This window comes from Corvus hawaiiensis, chromosome 21 (assembly GCF_020740725.1).
Source record: "Corvus hawaiiensis isolate bCorHaw1 chromosome 21, bCorHaw1.pri.cur, whole genome shotgun sequence".
Lineage (NCBI taxonomy): Eukaryota > Metazoa > Chordata > Aves > Passeriformes > Corvidae > Corvus > Corvus hawaiiensis.
Genome location: NC_063233.1, coordinates 4,554,688 through 4,581,488, shown reverse-complemented (window position 1 = coordinate 4,581,488; position 26,801 = coordinate 4,554,688). Strand labels below are relative to the sequence as shown.

Here is a 26,801-nt window from a genome sequence, read left to right as displayed (position 1 = left end):
GCTGGGGCTGATGGGAACTGGGAAGAGCAGGAACCTGTAGAGAACAATAGCTTTGTGCACAGGAGAGACAGAGCTGGACTGCACTCACTGCTCCTGGTGACTTAGGCAGGAGCAGGTGGCAACTGCAGGATGTGAACTGCTGTTAGGAGCCTGTGTTTAGTAACTACCAACCTCACAAAACACTCCTTTACCTCCCTCAGCTTTGTATTACAACTGCAGGAAGCTACAGCCAACTCTCCCCTTCACCAGCATTTGACATTTTGTGTTTCCTACGTATGTCTTAACAGTTTCTCAAACCTGCTGAGGTTGTCCATTTTTTTCTAGCCACCATTTTTATATGAAATTTCCTCTCTGCAATTCACACTCATTTGGAAGCCAGACTAGACCACAATTCAGCATGTATTAACACAAGAGACATTTTCTTTTAAAAAACCCCAACAAATAAAGGCAGCCTTGTGTTAAGGTGCGTTATCATCTCTTTGGAGAGTCTCACCGAAGGCGTCTGGAGAGAATCAGTGAAAGAGGTTTCAGAAGGAAGGCAGACAGGAGCATTCCCGTTAAAGCTGCTCTCCTGAGAAGAGGAGTTTGGCACATCCACAGTGCTGGGTGACTGGCTGGCTGCAGCGGGCACCGCTAGGTCGGGGCTCTGGGATGGATGGACGGGCGGAAAAGGTGGGGTGGAGCAGGAGGAAGAGGTAGAAGAGAGGAAAGGAGGTATGGAGACCTGGTTGTGAGGCACAAAGTCCTGGGAGTAGGACCTAAACACAGATTTGTACTGCAGGATGCAGAGACACAACACAAAAACAAGGAAGATGGGGAAAGGAAAGAGACAGACAAAAGAAAAAGTAATTAGATTGGCAGCAGCGTAGCAGTGACAGCACAAGGCATTTCTAGCACAGGCAGCACTATTTTACCATCCACACACTAGAGCAGGAATTGCTACCTGGGATACACCAGCCAGGTTTTTCCTGGAGAGGCGTGTTCTTGCACAAACAGCAGCCTGGCTGCTCATCTCACACAGGGAAAGTGAGCAGCAAGGTGTGATCCAGCCTTTTCTAGGCAGGGGAAAACCTCGGTATCTCAGTACTGCTAATGCAGTGACCCTGAAAATCCCCTGAGTGAAGGAAAGGAGGCAAAGGCACCCAGAAACCATGACTCTGAGCATGCTGGAAATATCTACACAGAGAAAACTGCTTCAAGTGCTTATTGCTTTTCTGGGATTTTCCACAGGATCCAAATTTAAGATGCTTTTTGCTCCAGCCCTGTAATTTAACAGCTACTGTGTCAAGTCTGTTCCAGAACACACAGCTCCCAGGGAGGAGTGGCTGGATACTGCCTTCAAAGTTACACTGAAGGATAAAGGAGTTTATGCTGCTACTCCTTCCCATTCGTGAAAAACAGGGAGCAAAAATGGTAATTGCCCTCCAGAGTGATGAATTCCTTATCAAACCGATCCTTTAATGCAGTGCCTTGAAGAGTCAGCTGAAGAGATGAAAAGAGATCATCTGCGTAAAGCTTTATTTCACTATCTCTCCTAATCATCAGATTACTGTTCAGATAATATTAAACAGGGTGCAGTGGGAATATATTGTGCCAAGAAAAACAAGAGCAACCCTCTGTCTTTTAACATCTGGTGCTAGTAAGATTTGCCATCGGGGTAAGTCCAAAACAAAGCTGACAACCATTAAAAAAAAAAAAAAAAAGACAGTAATGCTAAATCTGCTGGAGAGGAGTTTATTTTAAAACCTGCAAAGCTGGTCATAGTCAAGTGGACTGAAAGAAGAATCACATCATCCAGAACACCCCAGGCTGGAACGCAGTTGTGGCGCTGCTCCATTGAGGGATCTGCTGCACAAGGACGGTGCAGTACAGAGCTCTCAAGAAGCATAGACACAACTTGCTCAAACCAGGCTGAAAAGTGACACCACTGTGATGTAAAAAGAAAGAGAATCAAAGGCAGGAATTGGAGAATTCAGGCTACATTTTCTCAGGAGAGCTGAGTGGGTAAGAAAAAGCAAAGCTTAGTCCATCACCTGAGCCCCAGCAGTAGCACCCAGCTCAGCAGCGGTATTTTTGTTTCTACCTAGGAAAGATGTGGGCTTAAAAATCTTAACTGAGAACAGCCTCAGGCCAGAATCCTGGTGAAAAAAGCTTTTCCACTACAAAGGAAAGGAAATGTAAAGGTCAATGGCTAGACTTTACCTTCCACCACCTTAATCCTTGAGGGGCTGCGCCTTGTGCCTTGCGTGGAGTCCAGCAGTGCTCTGGGTGTATTCTCAGGCCCCAAAACAAATTGTAGGCCATAATACAGAGGAGAGGAGGTGAATGCTTTGGAAAGAGAGCTTAAAAGACTACTGAAAAATAATTAAAATGCAAATCCCCACCACATGCCTGTGGCTAAAAGGAGACTGGCTCTAGGACGGGCTCCTCTCTCTTCCTGCTCATTTCTTTCCGGATGAGCAGTGCTGGCTCCAGGGACACTGTCAGCTTTTGGAGCTGCCTCAGTAACAATGACAAGTCTAATCTCTGTATTTACTTTCTGCCTGGATAAATGCTCTACATTTATTCATCTTCACTTGCATGGCACAAACCTCTAAATCCCTCGTAAGACACCAGGCTCATGACATCATCTTGGCTCAGCAGATTCATTATGCCGGCCTGGTATTTCATGATCTCACTGGCACTAACACACCAACCATCACCCCAAGTCCCAGCCTAGACCCCAAACCACTGGCTCAATGGCTCAAGAAGGCACTCAAAAAACTGCTTTGCTGATAACAAGATCCTTTGCTCCTGTAGAGGAAATAATTAGCTCCAGCAGGAGCTCTGTGCCAGCTCCCCCATTGCTGGACTTCCTGCACCCACATGACACAGGCGGCACACGCTGTCCTTCACTTTGTAGTTGATGGACATCTTCCACCCAGGAGTTCCAAGGTGTTTTGTCCCTGACCTGCCGAACCCAAAGGAAAAGCCAGGCTTTTGCAAAGCAGCAGTGGAGCTCACGCAGGGCAGGAGTGAAAGGAAATGACTGTCCTCAGCCAAGTCACTCTGGGACAAGCAGAGCCCTGCGTGAGGCACTGGCAGGGTTAGCTCAGGGCAGACTCTGCTTCCCTGCCTGCAGCCTGGACCAGCAGCTCGGGGAGATGAGTTATTGCTACTGGGGCAGGAACATTTGCACAGCTCCTGCCTTGTGGAGTTTCACACACATTAATCCTAATTTGAAGGCAATTTAGACCTAAATATAACATTACATTGCAGAAATTTTAGAAGTTTGAATGCAGATATGTCCATATTGACAATCACTGTATGTTTCTCTCTCCTAGGTCTCATAATACACCTTCAGAACAATCTCTTGGCATGAGATACTCTGAAAATGCCAGTTTAAGGCCCAGGTACCCATGAAAATGCATTAATCTTCATTATGTGATCCGTGAACAATCATTTAAGGATGCAGACAGGCTCTCAGCATGCTGTTAACAAAAGGAACAGTGCAAAGAAGCCTTTGGTGTGCTGGCATTAATTAGTCAAGACTGCTCTCAACTTCCAGTCTTGTGGTAAAGTTGCATCTTGTAGAAAGGGAGCCAGGGAGCCCCCTCCTTCCTCCGGAGCCTGCAAGCAGCTCTGGAATTCCAGTTATGCAGCCGTGCTGGGACAAGAGCCAAGACTGAAGCATACTTTTCAAAGGGAAAAAAACCCCACCCTGCAGTGGAGATGATGTCCATATGGCACCCGTTCCTGCTGCTCCCCAGTCTGACCCAGCCCAGCCAGCAGCTGCCCCAGGGATTGCAGCAATGGCTTCCACGGGATCTGGGTGTTGTCCATCTCTTGGAAGCCCTGTCATCCTCTAAAAGACATACATTTTTTGGGGAGGGGACAGTGCATTCAACACAACTGTCAGGAGGAAACAAGCCATCCTTTAGTGTTCCCCCCAAGAGGCAACAGTTTATATTGGAAACAAATCACTGCTTGTTTTAATCAGCTTCTCTGAGGCTTCCTGTAGGGTCAAGTAAGGCCTTGGTTATGGCTTCACGGACACAACCTCCTACTCTACAGCTTTACTCTAAGTGAAGTATTTCCAAATAGTCTCTGGGAAAGCTAGAAAACAGGGTGCACCAGCAATCTCTGGGAAAGGATGCTCTCCTGTATCCAAACTCTGGCCACGCTGCCAGCTCCCACCACACGAGCAGAAGGGAGTCTTCCCAGCATAAGTGATCCTGACAGCAAACGGCCGAGGCAGGGAGAAGAGAGAGTTCCCTCTCCTCTCACCAGTGCAGTGGTTTTTAAAAAGACCTATCTGCCACTTTGGAAGTGCTTGCACAAAGCAAGCTTTGAGCTGGGAGCAGTCTCGTCTCCTGGGAACAGCAGGAAGAAAATGTGCCTGGCCCTGAACATTTACCACACACTGTGACACACAGAGGTCTCCCAGAGACAGCATCTTTCAACTTTTTTAATTTGCTGCCTTTGATTTTTTGCAAGGGTGAATATTTCAGGACAGCTTTCCATCATTAGAAGCCGTGTTCCAGGATGTCCCAAAGGTCAGTGACATTCCGGCTGTTTATTTGGATTAGATGGCAGGAGATAAGCACTCTAATAGAAAACTTATTTCAGGAGTGATGCTTCTTCCCACTCACTAGGCATGACTGACCACAGCTAACAGGGACACAGGGGTATACATGCAGAGAGTCAGTGGCTGCAAGTTACAGCAGTCTCCAACCCAAATCCAAAGTTGAATTCAATTACATGGCTGACAGAGCATCTGCACCATCAGCAGACACAGTCTTTACCTTTTAAGCACAGCCTTCTCAGTTACCCTATGGACATCTGCCAAATTAATCTGCCATCCTGCCAGACACTCCCAGATCAGGTAGAGCATCAGACTCCCAAAATATGAAGCTATCAGAGGAAAGGATCAATCTTTCAGATCTCCTCTGCTAATGCTATTAAGGGAACGATGTGGGCAACATGCCAGAACTGGATGCCCAAATTGTAACAGTGCAGAATTATGTTCACAAAATACTGGGTGTTGCAAAGTCGTTACACCCTAAGAATATAATTGCACAGACAACTATTGGAAAAGACTTCCTATCTCATGACACAATGCTGGGCTTCCAGGTACTTTTGCTAATGAGGAAGGAAATGCTCCTGCAATGAATGGCTGGAAACACAAGCTGCCAACAGAATGGCTTCAAGCACTGCCACAGGAAAGGCAGCAACTCCTCAGGCTGGAATGTTTCTCAGCAAGGCCTCTGACCTGGCTGCAGAGCTGACCTCCCTGGTTTTAACTGGTGGTTAGCACAGTACATGGATGGATGGGGATTGTTGTGTCTCCTGGCTTCTGCACGAGAAAACACAAAATCCAAACTTCTCCTTGTGGGGGAAACGACTCCTGCACATCTTTGCAACAAAACAAATAAGGGTGCAGCAGGGGAAGAAAACATTTGTAAGATTTATTAACCATGCTGTCATGCATCCCTCTTTGGAAAATATCGTGAGAATTAAATTCAGTTGCACCTACAGCATCAACTTTTCAGCTTGTGGAAACAACCCCCAGATCAAGATGGCAGATCTGGAAAAGACAGAGTCTGGAGACCAAGAGAAGACTTCTAAAAAGTCAGTTACACAAAAACATGGGGTGTGTGGCCTATGAAGTCAACATGGGACTGTTTAGAAAAAACTACAGAGATCTGCAGTGTTCCAAATGCAAGGAAAATGTATAAACTGCCAGAGGAAGTGGTTTTCAGCAGCAAAATCCAGTGATGCCAGCAGGCAACAGCACTATTAATACCAATGTCCAGGCTGCCATGGGCAGTGGAAATGAACACAAACACAGAAGGAATGCTAAACAGGAAAGGCAAAACAATACCTAAGACAGAGCAGCTGGTTAAAGGGATGCAAATCTTCTCAACCCCCCTTCCCTCTGCTCCAAATTAAGGAGCCAAAACCTTAGGACAGGAACGAACCAAACACATTATGACTTCCCAGCCGTGGTTTGTTTGAGGCTCCCACCATATGAATGAAAACAGCTCGGTCTCTGGCGAGGGCCAGAGCCTGGTGTGTGCTGCAGGCTGGAAGTGAGCTACAGGAATGGGAGCAAGGCACGGAAAACATGGGAAGCACATGTCTGCATGGTGCACGCCTTTAATCACTTATCTGACCCCCCTTTTCCTGAACATACGTTAGCACACACACAAGAAAGAAAAACAGTTGCTGTGAATTTTCTGTGCACTTGCTCAATTTGCTCAAGAATGGTGGGAACAAGCGAGAACAGAAGCGCTGAACTGGAGCTTTCATAAGGAAATCACTTGCGCCTTCTGCTGGAATCTGACAGCCAATTGGTTTCTGGGAAAGTTTCTTAATTAAAAAGAAAACATAAGAAAAACCCAACATTTTGAGAAAGGCAACTTGTTTCTCCACAGCGGAAGATGCAGCCAAATTTCCACTAATGGCTGTATATGCCTTGGAGATACAACTTTTCCTTGTTTCAGCAAGGAAAAGCTTCCACAAGACTTTCTGCAGCCCTTGGTGGAAAATGTGTGGATGGGCAGCAGTGGAGCTCGTCACCGGATGATTTCCTCTATCAGTGCAGAGTTCTCCAGCTGCCAGGAAGTAATGAGATTTCAAGATCTGATTATTCCTGCTGCTCGGATACCTGCCCACCCATTTCCAGGCAAACAGCAAAGGATTGATTAAACCAAGGGACAGCAGCTCTGTGTTCACGAGAAGAAGGGAGGGAGGTGATCGGCTGGAGAGAAATTACAGCCAACCGTAACCAAGGACGATGCCATCCTGTTGCACACCTCCTTTCCCACTGCTTAGTACTTTCAAAAGAGGTGGGAATCCCTTGAATGATTCTTGACAGTACAATCCAGTTGTCCTCCCAGTGTGGAATTTAATGGTTCAGCTGTCCATGGGATGGGGAACATGATGCAGTTCCTTAAAACACCAGCCCACACTACCAACACAACCCCTGCTGGCACAGAGGCCAGACACGAGTCAGACTCGGTTAAAGAACAGCTCAACTTGCCAAACCTATGAGGTCTGATCCAGTTGCTCAAGATCTGCCTCTATCCAGTAAAAGCTATTATCTCTGACACAATTTCCTGCAAAGGAGGGAAAAGCACAATTAGTGGGCTGACAGAGCAGAAGTGGCAGCTGGGCTGCAACAGCCTCTGCAGTGCTGATTGGAGGGAAAGGAGTCATGGCTCTAAAAAACTTCATGCATTAAAAATTAAAAGATGCTCTAAGCAACTTCACCTCTTTTGTGCTGTCTGAAAACAGTCTTTTTGAGCCGTGTAAATCAGTAGTAAGGCACTAATCCTTCACCTGGAGCACAGAGCTAAGGGGATAACCAGCAGAACGTGGTGCAGGCTTGGCTTCCCTGCTGCTGGCATGTGAACAGATGGGTACAGGGCCAGGTCCTCCCTCTGGGAGTGACTCCTGTGTCCTCCCCAGGCCAGTCTCCAGGGAAGGAAAAAAAGCACAGAGCACTTTCTGAAAATTGGCTACACTTGCAGGGCCTTTCTGGCACTGGGTCAGTGGACAGCCATCGAGTTTAGCAGCTCAGACTTCCTGATATTGATCCAAGGAGGTTTTTGCTTCCTGTGCAGAATGAATAACAATTTATGTAGGAGACATATAATTTTAGAAGATCTGATAGCCACCACTGCTATCTTGGTACACAAGAGGCCAAATGCTCAGCTGGCAGCACCTAAAAGGTGTGCTCTCCCTGGCACTGACTCCCTCACTGGGGCTGGTGGGAGCTAACACTGATTTCTGCCAGGTTTATTGTTCACCAGCACTCACACTTCAGTGGCCTTTCTCTAGGGAGAGAGGAGAAATGAAGGCATGAGAGTATGAGGAGCAGAACAACATCCTAAAGTTACTGGTGCAGCTCGTGGCGTCCCTGGAGTGAAACCCCCCAGAGCAGATTGCAGGAGGGGCTCTTGTCCTTCCCATGCTGACAGAGGGTGTCACCCTGGGAGGGATCCAAACCTCCACAGCTGCTTCACATCTCTGTCTTATTAGGGATAGGGGAAATGGGATAAACCATGGTTATGGTATTACATGGGTCAGCTATGATGCGTGTAAGGCCATTGGTATTCTGCAGCTCAAAGAGACACTTTCATAGTGAAAATCTCATTTTTGGCTGTGAAAAAATAGACCAGATAGAGTAATGAGAAACTATGAGATTATCCTAATTTAAAGGCACTAATGGAAAAGTCACAGTTTTTAATTCCTTATTTCCTTTGTGCATTTGACAGTGCACCGTCTCACTGTTCTCGTTGTTCCTCGTGTTCCAGCCATTTATTTTACCCCTCACTAGATCCTTGCAAAAATGCTTAAGCATTTTTAAATGAAGTTTTAACATTTCTTAAAATAATATATTCACAGTAATGTAGTCCAAAGTAAGATGAGAACGGGTCAGAGCAATTTAATAGGTAGCAACCATTTAATCCAACGAGGACGCTTTTTAAAATCAAAGCGCTCACATATTTTTAGAACATTATAGAATCATATTTATAGCCTCTCAATTAAATCAAAAATAGTCAAGTACTTTTATCTAGTCCTACAGTTCCATGTTTTGCTTGCTAGAACCACTACCAAGTAAGAGACCTGTACAATTCAGGACTTTTAGTTCAAATTTTAGAACTGTTTACCACAAATTTATGCAAACACTAACCTTGCCACCCCTCAGCCTTTTCATCTGTGCAGCAAAGCTGTGATACTGCTCTCTCTCACACAAGTAGAAGCCAAAAGCTTTCATTCATGGCTTGTGAAGCAGCTCTACTTACAAAGCACTTGAACACTTTCTTCTTCTTTGGACCAATGATTATCACTAATTTTTAAAGAATGAGTAAGTGCTGAAATGGGAAGATAGCAATGGCACAGTGGGAGGATACTGTTTTCAAACATTTAATATTACACTAATTGAACACTTCTGAATCTTCTGAAGTCTTCTCTGATAATTCCTTCTTCAGAAGAAGCCTAATTTACTAAACATCCAGGTCACTGTCAAAAAATAGTGTATTCTCAGTTGTCATCACATGGCAATCAGAGCATAACCACACAGTTTTATATGCAAACGAGCCCCACACTGATGAGCTGACAGAATCCCATGGTTGCATTTAATTTCATATTAACACTGTGTTATTACTACCATTTAATTTAAGCAGCTGATCAGAGATTCAAGCAGTGCTCTAATACTATTTTGATTTAAATGATTTCCAGCTCCTCCTGCCATTCTCTCTTCAGGCTGCTCAGAAGTGCCGTAGGAAGAGAAAACCCTGCTCATCCATCAGCAAATCATACAAGCAAACTAAGCTTGTTTGGGACCATGGAGATGTGAAGGGAAGCAAAACAGGCAAAAATGAGATGGAACATCTAGCAGAGGCCGTTTTCTAGAAAAAAAATTAAGGATCTGCAGCCACTGTTCCACGTGTTTGACTAAACCCATGGATTTTGGGGACAGCATCTTGTTATTTCTCCCAAGGCCAGGCTCACACAGCAGCCTTTAATTGACTCATCCACATCACTGGCGTTATGCAATGGGACAAAAAGACTTTGCAGTTCCAGTGTGCAGCCTGGGGCACACAGAGGTCACAGGAGTGTGCCTGGGCACACAGGCCAGCTCTCCTTCCTCAGTCCCCCGCTACAAACATCAACATGGACACGTAATATAAAGCAAGCTACACCTCCCCTGGCTTCGCTTAGTGAGATTTACACTTAGTGAGATTTACACACTGTTTTTCCCACCTGGCTGGTTACTACAGCAGCTCAAAAGCCCCCAAAGGAACCTCCACCTTCAGCTGAGAGGGCAAGCACAGAATTTGCACACAAGTGATCAGCAATAAGACAACACCCACGTGTTCCAGAGCGGAGAGAACTCACCGAGTGCACAGGAAAGGAGCTGTGCCGGCTGAGAAAGGAGTTAGAGACTGACATAGTGAGGCCCTGAGTGGCACCGCAGTCCTCGGGGGTGAAGGGCACTTTAGGTTGCTGGACACAGTAGGAGACAGAAGAGAAAGAAGAGGCAGCGTAGGAGGCCTGCTGAGGAGGGGGGAGAAAGCAGGAGACACAAGACACAGAGAAAGAGAGCACAGAAAAGGCGATGAATAAAGGGCAAGAAACGCTAACTTAAACAATGCATATAATGGCTGGCTAAACAAACAGCTATTCATACAGTTCATCACAGCCAGACACACCAATATGCCTTTCTTGAGCTCAAGAGGCACGACAAAAATCACAATTCAAATCTTCTTTGTTTCACAAATCCCTTAAAAAATGAACTCCTGCCTCCCCCTCCCCGCTCACCCGTGGACAGCTGCTGCTGGCACAGACAAGCTGCTCCTCGCTGCCCTTTTCTCCCCGTGGTGGGGGGCAGATGCCCAAAGGAGGAACTGCCTCTAAGCACACGATTCTTGCACACTACTCTTTTTTTTCCTGCAACCTGCAGATTGGGAACTTGGCCTCTCCAGTGTGAGCTATGGGTCCTCACTGGTACTGCTGGGAGACTGGGTGACAGTGATGTCCTGCCATTTCTCTGTCCAATCCAAGATTATAATAATTTGCATGGGAGGCAGCTATTACACTGGAATAAATCCTGGCAAGGAATTTCTCCTGAATCCTGCTATAGTAAGGAGACTGAGGGAGGATGAGGTATATTCAGGCTTTCTCAGACTCGCTGAATAAAACATACAATGCAAACATACAATCTTATTTTGATTAAGATCTGAAGCTGACAAGAAAGGACTTCCTCATTATTATATTAAAGAGGAGTCCATCCAGCAAAACTTGCTGCTGCTAGAGCAGCTGATGCCCATTTGATTTGCCAAATCAAAAACTCCCAGGGCAGCAGGAGCAGAGGAACAAGAGTCTGGTGGCTTTTACAGGGATTGCTGAATAAGCCATCACCTGCTTGCACCTCTTTCCCAACACAGGGTTGAAGGGTGGAAGGCTGCACCTGAAGAAACCTTTGCTTCAGGAGAACTGCAAGCAACACCTTGATGGTATCAGCAGGCAAAGCAGGGACATCGTGGCTGTCCAGATAATGATTAAAGGGAAGCACAGAAATGCTCTGCTTCAGCCAACAAATTCAGGACAGGAGCAGAATTTCCCTTCTGCACAATGGCTGCAGTAAATCTGTGCTTTGCAGACTCTGATCATGACTGTGCAGCCCAAGTCACCTCTGCAAACATCACTGAAGTGCAGCCACCTCGAGGAGGGGAAGGCAGGCAAGGGACTGCAAGGTACAAGTGACAGTGCAAGGGTCACACTGATGGGGACCACAGACCCTGGAGAACTGCCTGATCCTCCAGAGAGGAGTCCTGCAGACTCTTTAGTGTCCCTGCAAAGCATTTAAGGTCTAATCCCCACAAAGAATTAATGCACAATACTCAGTTGAGCTTAGCCAACAACGTCACTTTATCTTTTTAGGATTCCTACTTGCATCATAGGAATGTAGTTATGCAAATCCCAAAATTAGAGTTAAAAAGTAACACTCTGGGACACTCAAACTTCAGCACAGATAACATGAAGAAATATTGCAAGAGTCACCCTCATGATGGTGAGACCATGGCTCTGTTCCCACATTTCCTCCCATTTTGATAATGCCATGGCCAATTTAAGTAAGCTCCAGCAGCATGAAAGAATTTTTTTTTTTAAACAGAACAAATAAGATAATTAATATAAACAAAATGCCTTAGGTTGGAGCTGGGAAAAAAGGAAAAAATAAAGAAATTAAAGGAAAACCTTTAAAAGGAAATGAGACAAAATTCCACCTCCACCGAGGTCGGAAACAAAACTGCTGCTGCCACCACTGAGGCCAGGATTTCATCCCCCACATGGAAAACGGTCCTTTCTGTGCTGTTAAACCCACCACCCACACACATGTGGATGTGCCTTTCTGTGCTGGCAGCCTGGGGGGGCAGAAGAACTCTGAGAAACAGGTAAAATCCTGAATCACACAAGGGGACTAATGTGGAGGAAACATGCTATAAAGTATGAAGTGAAGTAGTGGCTATACCAAAGGTCTGTGCATAACACAAAAGCAGCTATTATGTTTAAACAGTTATTATTAGTGGCATCTCTGACAACAGTTTCAAAACAGGAGTGGGGAACAACAGTGCAGCAATCTCTTGAAAAGCGTTCTGCTTGCTCAGTGTGTCAAAATCTTCCAAGCAGTTGTTGTTACACAAGCCTGGCAAGATTCAGCCCTGCCATGTGGCAGACGAACGTTTCATTTTTAAGGCATTTTAGGACTTCAAAGCTTATGGGGAACGGTCTGAACGTGGGGTTCAATGGGGTTAGAAAGCAGCAAAAATGATGCAAAATGCCTAAACCCACGTTCACAAGCTGACAAGGAGCACGATGTGGTAACACCAGTGAGACATCCTCCCACCACGGCCGCCCGTCAGAACCAGGAGCAGGAAGAGCAGAGCTGTTCCTGGGAGCCTGGTGGCCCTGCCAGGTGGCCCTGAGGTGTCACTCACCAGCTGCCGCTGCTTGGGTGGGAGAGCAGGAGGAGGTGCCAGATCTTGAGAGGGGTCTAAGCTGATGAAGGAGTCATTGATCCCGTAGACTTCTCTGAGGTACTTGTTCTTCTCCTGGTAGATGTGCTCGTTCTGAGGGGTCTGGTAGAACATGGACGGCTGTGGCTCTGAGTAGTCTTCCACAAACTGCATGTAGGCCATCACTGCAAGGCAAGGAGAGGTCACACTCACTGCCCCTGCTCTGCAAGCCCCAGCTGAGGGTCAGCAGGCAGCTGCTCATTCTCAGAGGGGCACCCATGCTGTGCTCCCAGGGAGCTCAAGCAGTTGCCATCCACCCTGCAGGAAAGGATCCAAATATCCCATCCTGTGAGCCAGCACACAACAAACACCATCCCAGGCCACAAACACAGCTGATAAAACCCTGGAACCAGTGAGGTCTCCAAACAGCAACTTGAGAAGTCTGATTTACTGATGCTTAGCCCAAATCCTCACACAATCCATGGCAATTCTGAGAACATTCCTCAACAGCTGATGTCCAAAGTCACCAAAAAGCCAGAACAGTGTCAGTCTGCTTTTTAGGAGTGTAACAATGCAACCTTGACAATAAATCTGTAATAATTCTTGTGTTTATAGTAAGTCTCATTTCTGCAGTCAGCAAGATTTCTAGAACCAGGAGGTGTACAGTGTTTTTCCACTCTAGCAAACTGATAAAACTGTTATCAGAGAACACCTACCTGTGAGACTGGGTGTACCTCTCCCTCAGCTCTTTAAATGCCACTGCCAATACTGGTACAAAATTCCTTCTAAAAGTGCCACTGACCACGTGTTCTTGCCTCCTTAGCTCAAATCCAACACCCATTGCTCCCATCCCTTTTTAAAGCAACTTACCATCTCCAACTTTCAAATTCAACTGATTCACAAGCTTGTGTGAGATGTGGCTCAATAGAAATCTTAAATGGGATCAAACCTCGTCTAGAGGACCTTTCCATCTGTACAATATCCTTCCAAAATCTATTAAAAAACCCACACAGGTCAGCCTCTGCAGCTCTGACAGAGGATTAGTTACTGGTGCAATATTTTAGTGTTGCAGGGGGAGGATGACATCCAGTGCCATAGAAAGACTACTACAAACCCACCTCCATAGGATCAGAAGTGTACTGAATAATGTAAAACAAAGAAAGAACCCTCTTCTTTACACCTGAGAGCAGGATAAAAAGATGTATTTAAGTGTCATGGAAAGGACTAGCCAAGGCCTTCTTGTAAACACGCTGTCATGCACAAGGCCCTGTGGCCATCCCTCCCTTCCTCCTGATAAACAAGCAGTTGTCACTTTTTGTAAATCTGGTCATTTGGTGGCAATTATTCAGCTTCTGCTGGCATTTCAGTTGTACAGCTGAAAGGAGTGGATGACTTCAGTGAAAGCTATAAATACAACGAGCACAATGCAGGACTTGCACATCATGAAGCTGGTTCCCACACTGGCTGCAAGGCAAAGTCCTCTGTTCACCTGCCAACATAGACCCCCGGGCCAGCCTTTAAACAGGATGCAGCCCTGCAAATGTGTCAGCAGGAAGGAGTTGCTTTGCACCTGTCTTGGGCACCTTTTTTCAGATTTCCTCTAATATTTTAAACTCCATTTAGAAACGGAGCTAACACAGCTGCCCTTCCCCGAAAGAATTATAACCCTTGTCCAAAAAATAGAAAAGAGAAAAAAAGAAATGATGAAAAAAACCAGGTCGAGGCAATGGGAGTGCAGGAAATGGAGCTGATGGATTTCAGTCCTGACCGGTAACACCTGCTGTCCCCATCCTGTGACCCCACAGGCCTGCCACTGGACAACCTGTTCGTGTCCTGCAGAACAGCCAGTCCTGCACAGCTCTGCCAAAGCTGCTAGAATTCTGACCCCCAACTCTCCCTGCCACCTGAGCCTTGCCTCTCTTCCTCCCTCAGACTCCCTGCTCCTTCCCAGCACCACTTCACAGTGAAACATGTTCATTTGCAATCATGGTGAAGAGGTAGGAAACATGGAATTACTAAATTCCATGTTGCATTATCTTTTCAAGTATCAGTGATTCAGTTGGCTAAGGTGCTCCTATTAATACCTGGGCCCTGGAAAATGCCCTGGTATCATACAACAACTTCTGGGGACAAGATCTAAAGGAGGCTTATGAAAGATATTTCTCTAGCAGCAAAACTGAACTAAGGATCAGGAGTCCTTGCAGAAGTGTAGAGGACAAGAGCTCGAGGGAAAGACCACATTTTGAGAGCTCATCAACTGAGCAGGACAAAAGCCAAGAAGGCAGGCCTGGCAGTGGTGGCACAATGCAGCAGACACTGCTGAATTCAGATCAACCCTTCACGTTGAGTCACCTACAAAACCAGTGCTTCACTGAACACCCACATCTGCAGACACCAGTGGGGATCGATAGCTGTGAGCTCCTGGAATGACACCAAACACTGGAATGACACCACAGCTCGGAAGTGTTGGTGAAAAGGGCATTGCATTAGACACTTGTGTAAAATTAAATCACTGTTAACTCAAGGCAGTGAGCCTGAATGCTGTCAGGAGCCTTAACTCAATCTGCAAGGGAATAATGAAGAGCTCTTTTATCTCAGCTCTTTATGGGGCTAATGCATCCCATCGTCATGGCAGCTCCTCTGCCTGGCTTGTTACAACAAGTCCTGGGCAGGTGAGCATGTCTGTGCTTCTACTTTGTCATCTTTGTTTTAAGGCAAAGTGAAAAACAGCTGGGATGGTGAAATACAAACCTGGCTCACGAGCAGGCACTGCAGAGTGCAAATCAAAATGGGCATCATCAGAATCCTGCCAATTTTGAACAGCAGAGTAGGAGAGCAAGACCACTCCTATGACTGCTGTTTGCAAAGGGTCTTCTCTCCCCCACTCCACCCTGGTTTTTAACAAGGCAGAAATTTAAAAAACAGATGGGAAATTACATCAGCAGCTCAGGCTGCATGCCCTGCAGCAACTGTGCAGAGGGAGGGATGGAGGCTGCAACCCCCCAGTGAGCAGCTGGGGTGGAGTGACAGTCTCAAGGCAGCACCCCAGGAGAGAAGGGAGGCGTGACAGAGGAACCTCTCCCACCACATGCCCAGCTTATGTCAGTCCTTAACCCAGACAGAAAATATGTGAAATTAAAAAAACCATGAAATCTCAGACTGAGGCTAGGAACACCTTCCCAGCAATCTGCTTCCAGTGCCTTGGCTGTCATTTCTGAAGGAGCTAAAGCTGCTCAGGGATTTCCAGCGTGCACCAGTTCAGCCCATATGGTAGAAGTCACAGGTACTGCTCTCTCAGGACCCAGCTCTCCCTGCAGCCACCAGTCCTGGAAGCAGCACTCAGCTGCAGGAGAGGACCAGTGCTTGCTGGAGTCTAAAGGGGTTTTTAGGAGATGATCAGCACTAAGGCACACCTGCAGTAAGGTGAGGCACAGCAGCATGCCCCTGGAGGGCTCGCTGACAGCCCAGCCCAACCCTGGTGCTGTTGGCAGCTGCACCGGGAACAGGCACAACAGATCTGTGTGCATGTGCAAGAGCCAAAATAATGGGCATTCTTAAGCTATACCACACATCAACTCACTGGAGAAGTCAAGGTCAAATGAGCCAGTCGTTGCTGTCACCTCTGGGAGGAGAGCTGTTCTTCACAGAGCTCACATTATCCGCTGGCTAAGCCCAGCCTGCCCTCAGCGTGGTTCCTGCAGTTAAATACCAGCTGCTCACTGGGCACCAGGCTGCGTTTTGTTCCCACTGACAGGGAGGGAAACATGAATAAGTGCCTCACCAGTAGTTTCCAAGCTGTTTGGGGAAAGGATCTTGTTATTTCTGACTCTGGGGTCTTAATGGCAAAAGCTGTTCCCTGTCTGTGCCTTGTTCAGCAGGAGCACGATGCTGGTGCTCAAGAAGTCTGGAGTAATTTGCCCTTAGCACAGTAACGTGTACTCTTACAGCACAGTAAAATAACCATAACTCATGTCAGACTAAAAGCCCTATCACTTCTCTGTTTAAATTATACAGAAGTCAACTCTTGGAGGTCCCTCTGAGCACAGCTCACAGCAATACACAAGGTTAACTCAAGCAGATCTTCTGTATATTACCAGTAAAAAGACCACCAGAGTCTCTGCTGCAACACTTCCTGACAGCTACCAAAAGATGACCCACAAGAAAGGCACTACAACCAAGCCCCATTTGTGTGAGCTCTGGATCTTTTTAGCAAACCCATGCATCTCCTCCAGATCTCAGGAGCTGCTTGGGGTTGTGGAAGCAGCCCTGTGTGATTACACAAGAATATCTACATGCATCAGCCTCTGGGCAAAAAATATCCTGGGTGTCACCACAGAGCCTGAGTAATGTCTGACCAACCTTTTAAATGCTGAAAATAAAAGTAAAACTAGCAACCACAAATCTGTGGAGTGATGTACTGTGGAGTAAAGACAATCTAAAACAAATTCTCAGCATTACATGAACGCAACAAAAAAATCTGCAGCAGTCAGGTATCAGCCCAAGTTTTGCAGCAAGGATGTTTTATCAAATCATCAGAGTTGACAACACATTAGGTCACAGCTCCTACCTCTCCTAACAATGCAATCTGATCAATACTCCCCAAATTTCTGATAGTGCCAGATTACAATTAACTCTAATCCAACATCAAAGAAAATTCACACAAGGCCTCAGTACTGAGGTTAAAGCTGTGCTCAGGTAATAATGCAGATTGCTTTTAAACTTGTTTTCAAGTAATTCTTTGACATCTTGTGTGATACCAGAAAACAAAGACATGGGGCTTAAAGACAAGCAAACAGCCCAGATCTCTCTTTCAAACGTCAAACTGCCTCTTACCCAAGATTCAGCCAGGAATCTCCCCTCCACTGATGCTGCCTACGTGCACAGAGGTGCATCTCCCTGCATCCATCCCAGCCTGAGTGGTCTAACAGCCATTCCTCATCACTAACAGCAGATCCACAAGGATCTGAGCCTGCACTAACGTGCTCTGTATCACAGCCCCCGGCTGCTCATACTGCAGGTGAGGATTTAAACAGCACAAGCCGTAACAACCAGCCTTGGCTGTGCCCTGTGCCACCATTTACTTCCTTTCTGCTGTCCACAAACAACCATCTCAGCTCCTTTTTTAGCTCATTTTAGTGTCTTTAACTGCTTGATTACCAGAGAGGAACTAAAGAGATTTCCTGCATATGGGGAAACTGGATGACCCTCACTTTCAGGTCAGTCAAGCCATGTGCTCTGAGTTAAATCCCTGAGGGTTACTAAAGAGGACTGGTCACTTAAGAGATAATGGAAATGCTTTTAGACAAGGCATATTTTTAAAGAAGTAACTGACAAAGTGCACTACAAAGGAATGGAGAGAATACACTGTGACACCACATCTCATTCCCACCTTATCCATAGAATCACAGAATCTTAGACTGGTTTGGGTTGGAAGGGACCTTAAAGAATCCAGTTTCAATCCCCCTGCCATGGGCAGGGACACCTTCCACTAGGCCAGGTTGCTCAGTGTCCCATCCAGCCTGTCCTGGAACACCTCCAAGGACAGGGAGTCCAGAACCTTTCTGGGCAAAAATTCTTCTCAGTAACAAGTCTATAAACTGCAGTAAGGAGCCAGAAGGCCAACTCAGCACTTTGAATCAGCTCTCCTCTTGGGCTGCCAGCCGTGCAATGTAATGCTCTTCATCCAGATCTTGGATACATTACCTCCTCATGCAACACACACTGCAAAGCCAGCCAGTGACCAGTAAACCAGTATCTGCTGGATCTCACTGTGTAGTCCACAGCCTTCCCCAGCAGAGCACTGTGGCTGCCTGTTTGGCAAGGAGGTTTCACATTTTTCAGCCATGAACATTAAGGAAATCAGAAGAAGGTTGTGAGCTTGAGATGTGGTCAGCCCTGGTGTGCCAGGAGTCTGGCTGGGGACAGGAGCCTTTGCTTTTAGAGGCTGCTTGTTTTAATGATGTGGGAAATTCTCAGGCATCCAAAGGAAATGAGATCCCGTAGCAAAGCAGCAGTACTGGACTCCAGTTAATGGTGTTGTCTTGCACAGCTATGTGGGTGACTGTGCTCCTATTGCCAAGTAACTGCTCTGGCAAGGCTGGGTTTTGGACAGAAAAGCAGTCCTTTCTGTGAGCTCTTGGACACCACCCAACACTTCTCTGCAGTGGGAAAACAAAATTGGGGAAGGGGGGAGGGAATGGACTTAAAAAGGGAGAACAGACCAGAAAGATCTGCAAGGTAGAGTGCCTCAAAGATTCACATTCAAGTAAACAGAGAATTAAAATGGTCTCACTACAGTAACGAAGATGCTGTGTGATTCCAGATCCCTTGGGCCTGGACCAATCTTGGCCCCAGGAATCACTCCCTGCCCACCACGGGTCTGACATTTCCCTTCCACGTGTTTGACATTAGCTGACTGCTTTTGACACTCAGACTCACATAAGCAAGAGCATTACCACGATCACCACTACTTAGTGATGATCAGAAGCACAAAAACTGCAAGGTAAAAGTAAAACTCAACCACAGGAACTTGCTTACTGTGTTTGTTTTTCTTCTCTGGCAGAGGTGGAGGCTTTTCTGGGTCACTGTTCGAATCTGGAGCAGCAAAATCAGCAATGAATTCCACTGGTCCTGAAGAGTTTCCTTGCTGGAAAGGCAGAACAGCAGCAAAGGGCGTGAAGGGTATTGATGGGACAACCACGGCATTCTGCAGGTCATCCTCGGAGATGTTGTCGTACTGGGAAGGGTGCCTCTCGTAGGACACCCTGCAGCCCGAGTTATCCAGAGTCTGGGAGGCTGCACTCCTCCTCTTCTTCTCTGGTAAAGCTGGAGGAGTCTCTGTTGGCTGTGCTGCTCCCGAGAGGCTGCAGAATTCCAGTGGAGGAGAGCTGCCCTGTGGGAGCTGGAAAGTGTGTCCATGGAAAGGGGAGCCAGACTCACCCAAGGACTCTGGCAATGGGCTGAGGATACCTGGCCCCTGCTGAGGTATCTGATCAGCGTTGGAGAGGTCCTGCTGCAGGAATTCATAGTCTGGATCATAGTGATCTGATTGATCTGGGTAAACAAGAGAATGATGGATTAGTTTCTCTCTTTTGCTGCTTAGCCCTTCTCAGTTCTGTCCCACCCATTCCATCAGTTAATTAATCAGTTCGTTTTAATCAGAGTGGAACTTCCTTGCAGCTGGGACCATCTTTTTACACCTTCTGTAACATCCAGACTTCATGTAACTCATAATTAATTCTTTATACTAGCAAACAAATAGCAAAAAGTCAGTGGGTAGATGACTGCAGACATAATTTGTGTCATATTTATATTTTTATTTTCTTTTCTAGCATGTAGAAACAACATTGCTTTAGTCTACCAGGACTGTCATTTCTGCAGACAGGGCTGAAAGGAAGAGAACATTCCACTTGAGAGCTGAATTGAGTTTGAGCAGAATCACCTACAGCAAAGGAAACACAACCCCCTGGGCTTTTTCCTCGGACAGAACAGCTCTGCACTGAACTGCCTGCAGCAACTCCAAGACAACAGCTGCAAGTGCAGTGCATTTACTGCATCAACTTCTGCACCTCAGCTGTGGCAGCTCCCCAGTGAGAGGGACAGGGCCCCCCCACCAGTCCCTCTTACCCAAGGTTTCACAGCTTGTGTTGCGGGAGCACTGGCCGCTGTCGCGGTCCAGAGAGGAGAGCTGCTCGTCAGACTTGCTCAGTTTGCCGATGCTGCTGCACGGAGACAGGCGAGGAGACTCCCCCCCATAGGAGTGGCTTCCACCTGACAATCTCCTCTGGGCATAGCAGTCAACATCAAAATCCTTCAGGATTTAAAAAAAAAAAAAAAAAAAATTAAATCATCATCACTCTTGGCAGCTCGCTAGTGAGGAAGATACAGCTCGAAGAGCAACGACCTCACAGGAGGGGAGAGGATCAGTGCTGCTGGCCCTTACTAAGCTCATGGAGAACACAGAAACCCTCTGATCTGGTAAACAGCCCATGCCAGGGAGCTGTGTGTGTTCTTGATTTCAAGCAGGGGCTGCTGTGGCCCACACTGGACTGCAGATGTTGAGACGATTACCAAGTTCTTCACAGCTACATGTGTCTGATGACTGCTTGTTGTGACACTGAGACAAGGGAATGACACTGCCAGATCTCTTAGGACATACCTGGGCCTTTAGCAAATACTTGGTTAGCTCAGGTGTGTGCAAAGGGAAAATAAACTGTAGTGAGATACAACTTTCTGTGCCTATGGCTGTAGTCCCATTTCAGAAATTACCTCAAGCTTATTAACCTGCGAGTGAACCCCTCAACTACTCCCACTCCATCAGAACAACCTTAGTGTGACTGTAGTTTGAACTGAAGAGTGGCCACAGCTTTATCTGGGTCAGCCAAATGACTGTAGAGACTCCCTAAGCCAGAGCTGAGGCTTAGGGGATGAGGACAAGATTTGATTTTTGTGCAATTTAATATGATTCGGGTCCTCACTGCTGAGCTAGTAAGTTCCTGAATGTGTAAAGCAAACCCAGCCATTTACAACCTCATAAACCCCAGACTAGCATAAGAAATGGAATGTGATTAACACACACAACTTTTCCATTTTTCTACCAAAAAATGTACAAATTTCCTCAAAGCACCAGCAGCGGTCAGAGCAGTAACTCAAACTACTGCTTGAGTTAGAAGATGTTTTAAATTGTGACTGGATGAAGACACACTTCTGATCTCACTCAGCCACGTGCTCCCTTGGCCTGTGAGGAAACCCTGGTGAGATCTCAGGGAGCTCAGCCAGCTGCTGTCCCCTGATCTACTGGACATGGCAACACTCAACCACTCCCATCCTCACACTCTGCTACCGCTCAAGGCAACAAAGTTTGTAGCAATTTGTTAATTAAATCCAACAACACTGTAAAAAAAAATTAAGCTGTTCACATTATTTATGATACTGCTGCTCCTGCCACTGCCACTCCCACTGCAGGCTGCCTGCGCTGGGCTGCTTGGGACGAGCAGAGACGTGCAGGGATCTGTGTGGCTGCAGGTCACAGCATCTCCCTGAGCTTTTCCTCCAGTTCACAGCACGTTTCCCTTGGCTTTCACAAAGGGTTTATGCCATTACCTGTCTGTTGATCCCAACAGGTAAACTGGACCCACTGGTAGCTCGACTCATGGGGGCCACAACAGCCACTCTGGTTGGGGAAGGCGCCGACTGACGTTTTTTAGGGGGCAGTGCTGGTGGAGGGCTGCAAGACACAACAGGAATTGATGCTTCCATCACTCTTCCAGCAAAAAGACTTTCAGAGGCTTCACAAGTTGTTTTCCAGAAAGCTTTTGTCAGCCAGCAGCTCTTCAGCAAAATTTATCCACTGACAAATACCAACCTAAGAATACTCGCACAGGTAAAGTCCTGTTAAGTGATTTATTTTTAAAGGTTGGAAAAGAGTTGGTATTTCTCAAACAAAAACAAATGCTGTTCTAAAAAGTATTTTTAATCCAGATAATTAGCATGGTAATTATTTCCTGAAAAAAAGCAGTGAAAATCCAAATTAAATGTTTTGGTTGACCCAAATATTGTTTCCATTCAGAGAAGTCCCTCCCCCTCCTCAAACCTTCCAGGTCTGAAAAATGCTTAAAGTTTCACAAATTTACAGGACAGGAAAATGCTTTTTTTTTGGCCTTTGCTTTCTTGGTGAAGTTCAGGGAACAAAAGGGTCAGAGCCTCTCTCACCACGTGCACTGTGAGGGCCCCATGTTTTGGCATGAATCTGTGTCAGACCCACACATTTGCAGTAACTTGTGAGACTTTAACCCTTTGACTTTTAGTTTTTGCTTCTAATGACACATAATTCTGGTAGTCGTCAAGCCTGAGAAGTTCCCAAGGGCACACATACTCTGTTCTTAGAACATACCAGGAAATTTTTATATGACCTTTGAGAATTCATAAAATACACAGAAATGTGATTCTTTTTGTCAGCCACAGACCTTGATGCCGCATTTCCAAATTAACACGACACGTATTTTTCACACCAGCCATTAGCACCAGTACGAGAGAAGAAAAACAACACACACACACACACACACACAAACCTGCAAACTGGGGGTTTTCTCTTCCTTTTCAAAATAGAACACAGAAACTTTCATGTGGTTACTCGTAGAACAGGGTAAGAAGAACCAAGCACAAGATTTTTTTCACACACTGTTGGCTTTCACTCTTAAGCTCACAGGCAAAGCAGAACAACCTGGCTGTGCAGGACAGGTTGGTAACTGCCCCCCGAGGTTAGAGGAACATTTCCCATCAGATACAGCAGCCCAAGACAGTTCTAAGTGTGGAATTCACACAGTTTTACATTAGGTTATTATGGCTTTATGTGATGCCTCTCATGTGTGGACGTCAGGGCACGGCACTATCCTCACATAAAAAGAAGGAGGAAAACACACAAAAAATAGTAAGAGAGACAGAACACAAAGCAAAGTCCAGGATCACGGAACAATTACTCTGGAGGACTGGAAATTCAGAAGCAACACTAACCCTCCTCTCTTGGGCACATTTTGCAAGATTGTTTAAAAACCAACAGGCTGGTAAGAGGCACTGGTGCTCTTCACTCAGCTGGCTGGTCAGCATTACCTGTTCTCTGCCACACGAATGCTGGGCAGAGGGGGTTTAGGAGGTGCAACTTCTTCATCCATGGAGTCAGTCAGTAGCTCGTTGGACTGAGTCATATTAGTTGTTTTGTTGAGGATCTCCATTTCTCGGTCAGTAAGGGGAAGTTCTGATGGGCTGCAACATGCAAAACACAGACTGTAGATCATAAACCACAGCTGGAATGCAGCCTGATGACAGATTCAAACCTATTTTAAATCATGTGCTATCAGACAGACACCTAGAGCAGAAGGCAGAATTTGCATCTGCAGGTGGAATTCCATGTGTATGCAGAGCACAGCGTGCACGTGACACAAGGGATGTCTCACTGCCAGATTTTGGTGTCTTTCCTATCATAGCATATTCTCTTTTAGTGATCCTACTGAAATGGATGGGGCTACATAAAGAACACTACCCACCCACTGTGAAGAATAGCTGAATGATTTAACTCAGCTGTCACTAGTCAGAAATAATCCTTCTATATCAGTCCTGCACACAGAAGAAATCAGTGACCCACCTGTCGGATTTACATGCTGGTAAACTGGGTTTAACTGGGCTTGTGGGAGAGGGATGCTCCTGCTTTTCAATCGTGAGTCTGACCAGCTCCTGATGGATGGAGAGAAGAAAAAGAGAATAATCACTATTTGCTGAATGCTGCACTTAAACATCCTAGAACACAAAGGGATGCTACTGCAGTAAACTCTTGGTTATGGCTTAATGATGGCACGGACACAGAGCTGAGCTGGGTTTAAGTCTGGTACAGAGCCACAGAAATGATGCAGAACAGCTGCTAAGGAGCAGGCTGCATCCAGAGGAAGTTTGGCACTATTTGAGTGAAGTTCATTACCCCTGAATGTGTGGGGATTCTGCACAAACCCACGTGTGTGTCTTTTTGCTGCGCTTCCTCTTTCCTCTATCTCACAAATGTGTTCCAGACCACACAACACCCTAGATAATGGTAAATTGGCTTTACATACATAAATATAAGTACAAAACGGTCTTACCCAGTGAAGTATTTCACCTAGCCAAAAACAACATTAAATAATTGCTTTATATTTTATAAATAAGAATGTATTTGTTTCAAAAAGCAAGTTTTCTGTAAAATGCCCGACCAAAAATTTAACACCTTTACGAAAAGGCCTGCTTCCCCTGAAGCCACCTTTTAACACATTAGCAATGGAAGACTTAATCATTCAAGGAGCTACTGCAGTGTCTCTGTTATAGGCAGATAAGGCTCTGGATAAAGAGATAAGGGCATGATAATCCTGAACTCTAAGTCTGCCAGCAGTCAAAGCAACAATCATTCACACCAGGAAGATGGAGAGAACATTTTATGGATGTCTGAGGCTGACAAATAGATCTCCTGCTCACAGATACAAACACACATGCCCCTGTTACAGGCAGGCTGGAAAACTGGCAGTGTTTCCTGCCAGTATTGGCTTCCCAGCATATTACGCAAAGGAAACTATAAAGGATCAATTTTAATTTTTTTTTTTTTTTTTAAAGCAGCCTGAAGTACAGTGTCATCATTCCAGTATCATACTCGTGTCCTTCTCTATGGAGCTTGGAAACAACTGGCATTGCTCTCTCAATGCAGTAGCTGCAACTGGAACGTCATTGCCATCATCCCTCCGAGGAAGGAAAATACTCCAGTTCTGGTAGTTTTACATAAAGCTCTACTGAAAGCTGAAATTCCATGGGTTAACACACACACAACATGAGGAATAAGGTGCAAACACCGTCCAAGTGTCCACCACAGCTGACTTTGGTCTCCATGCTCTACTTACACTCTTGGTGTGAGCTGGTGCTCCAACAGAACGTACACTGTGTTACCCAAAACCAGGACAAACACTCAGCATTCCAGAAGCTGTCCTGGAACATCCCACACAGCGGGAAGGAAGAGGGAGCACAAACAGATGTACATGGGGACTAAAGCTATGAAGATGTCCCTGCTGGGACAGAGAGCCCTGGCAAGGAACAGCATGTTCTGAGAAGTGCCCTGATGACTAACATCACTTGACTCTTTTGGCTGCATTTGGCATCATGGGGTTGAGTGATGACACAAGGGATTGCCAACTTTCTGCGCCCTGGACAAAATTCCACTGCTGAAGAGATTTTTGGAGACCCTCATGCACTTTAACAGACTCAGGGCTGGACCCTGTGGGCCTTTTGGATAGTGGCCACAAAGGACTGCAAACGTGCAGGAGCACAAGAAGGGAAATGGAACGTATGGGCATTCAAACCAAAAGCCAAAATACTCCTTAAACATCCTTCTGAAAAGGCTATGGAAGGGAAAGGGTATTGTCTCCTTTTCCTGACCTTTCTTCACCACCTTAAACCAAAGGCAGGCCAACACTGCAGACTGTGGTGGTGGCTGTGCCACAGCAGCACTGAGGAGCCCCAGACACTCAGGGCTGAAGTGCTAAATTTTCCTATTTTGCCAGTCATAATGAACACACAATTGTCCACCATATGTGAATGTAGGTTAAAACGGGAGAAAACCAATCCAATTTGGCTCAAACGTATCTTCAGAATGATTCAAACCTTTGGGACTGGGGGAGAAAACCCCTAAGCACCTTCCAGCGAAGGCACCAAGGCAATGCACGATTGCCATTACCTGAGAGGATCACTTTCCCTTCAAACTTTGACAAATATCACCAGACCCTGAATGTTTCTCCTCTCTGCTATCCCCAAATGAGAACTAGCATTTGGAAATCACGCCAAAATCTTTAGCATACACACAGAGGTAATCAGCACACAACTGAGCCAGATGCACATTATGCTATTCCTTATCGGCAAGGAAAGAGATTCCTGCAGCAGTAATTAGAGATAATTAAAGCCTCTCTACAAAGTATGCTACTTCAGCAAGCTGGAAATTCCACAATGAGATGGATTTTTGGGAAGTTATGTAATCAAACCAAGGATTTTTTTTCCTGCCTAGCAAGGCCCTAAAACCTGAGATCGAAGTATCAAGTAACAGAGGTGAACAAGAGACTCCTTTATGCTCAGTTCTGAAAATAAAGAAGTAAGCACTGAAATGTGGAAGTGGATCTTGTGTGATCTGCCAGAAAAACAAAATAGGCTCTGCTGTGGAGAGAAGTGTCTATCTTCTCAGTTCTGCTTCCAGATCTGAAATGTGGCTTGGCCTTTCTAAAATAAACCTTGTTCCTTGCTGTGCAGGAGGTGAGAGGACACTGCTTCCAAATGCTGACCTCTTGATGGGCAAACACTCTCCCATCTCCTCAGACAGCCACACAGCTGCTCTAAGGCTGACCAGACATGAGCCAGCTCCAACTCCAAGGCCAAAATAACTTTCAGTCTAAAAACAAAGCAGAGACTGACACAGCCATGCTGCTGAGCAGGGCTGCACAGCTCAGGATCAGCACTGCATGGACATGCCCATGTTGCTCCCAGCCTGGGCTTGCTCATGAACAGACATCCAGGATCTTCCCCACTCTGAGAGCTTCCCCCAATCCACACGGGATGCAGCTCTGACTGAAAGGCAACAGGTACCAAGGGTTTAAATATTGCTTGAAGTCAAAGGACAACGTGTGTCCAAGTCTCCTGCAGTAAGACCACAGAACTCTCTTCCAGATCTGGGGACAACACATCTCTCCATGGGATTGTGCAGATTCAGTCAGAGAGAACTCACCATTTTCTGGGGAATTACAG

At 46.1% G+C, this 26,801-nt stretch overlaps 1 protein-coding gene across 8 annotated transcripts in view; it reads right to left on the bottom strand.

Annotated features, from left to right (window-relative positions):
• Nucleotides 1-26,801, bottom strand: part of RAPGEF1 (Rap guanine nucleotide exchange factor 1) — an 85,110-nt gene that overhangs the window by 17,686 nt on the left and 40,623 nt on the right. For 2 of the 8 annotated variants that reach the window (XM_048325257.1, XM_048325260.1), the window contains exons 5-12: nucleotides 23,647-23,735; nucleotides 23,115-23,267; nucleotides 21,609-21,732; nucleotides 20,133-20,316; nucleotides 19,044-19,559; nucleotides 12,489-12,691; nucleotides 9,889-10,047; nucleotides 494-775 (exon numbers count right to left, since the gene is read on the bottom strand). In XM_048325257.1, the coding sequence (XP_048181214.1) occupies nucleotides 494-775; nucleotides 9,889-10,047; nucleotides 12,489-12,691; nucleotides 19,044-19,559; nucleotides 20,133-20,316; nucleotides 21,609-21,732; nucleotides 23,115-23,267; nucleotides 23,647-23,735 (1,710 nt within the window). The remainder of the gene's footprint in view (nucleotides 1-493; nucleotides 776-9,888; nucleotides 10,048-12,488; nucleotides 12,692-19,043; nucleotides 19,560-20,132; nucleotides 20,317-21,608; nucleotides 21,733-23,114; nucleotides 23,268-23,646; nucleotides 23,736-26,801) is intronic. The other 6 variants (XM_048325258.1, XM_048325261.1, XM_048325264.1 and 3 more) reach the window with 4 other exon arrangements.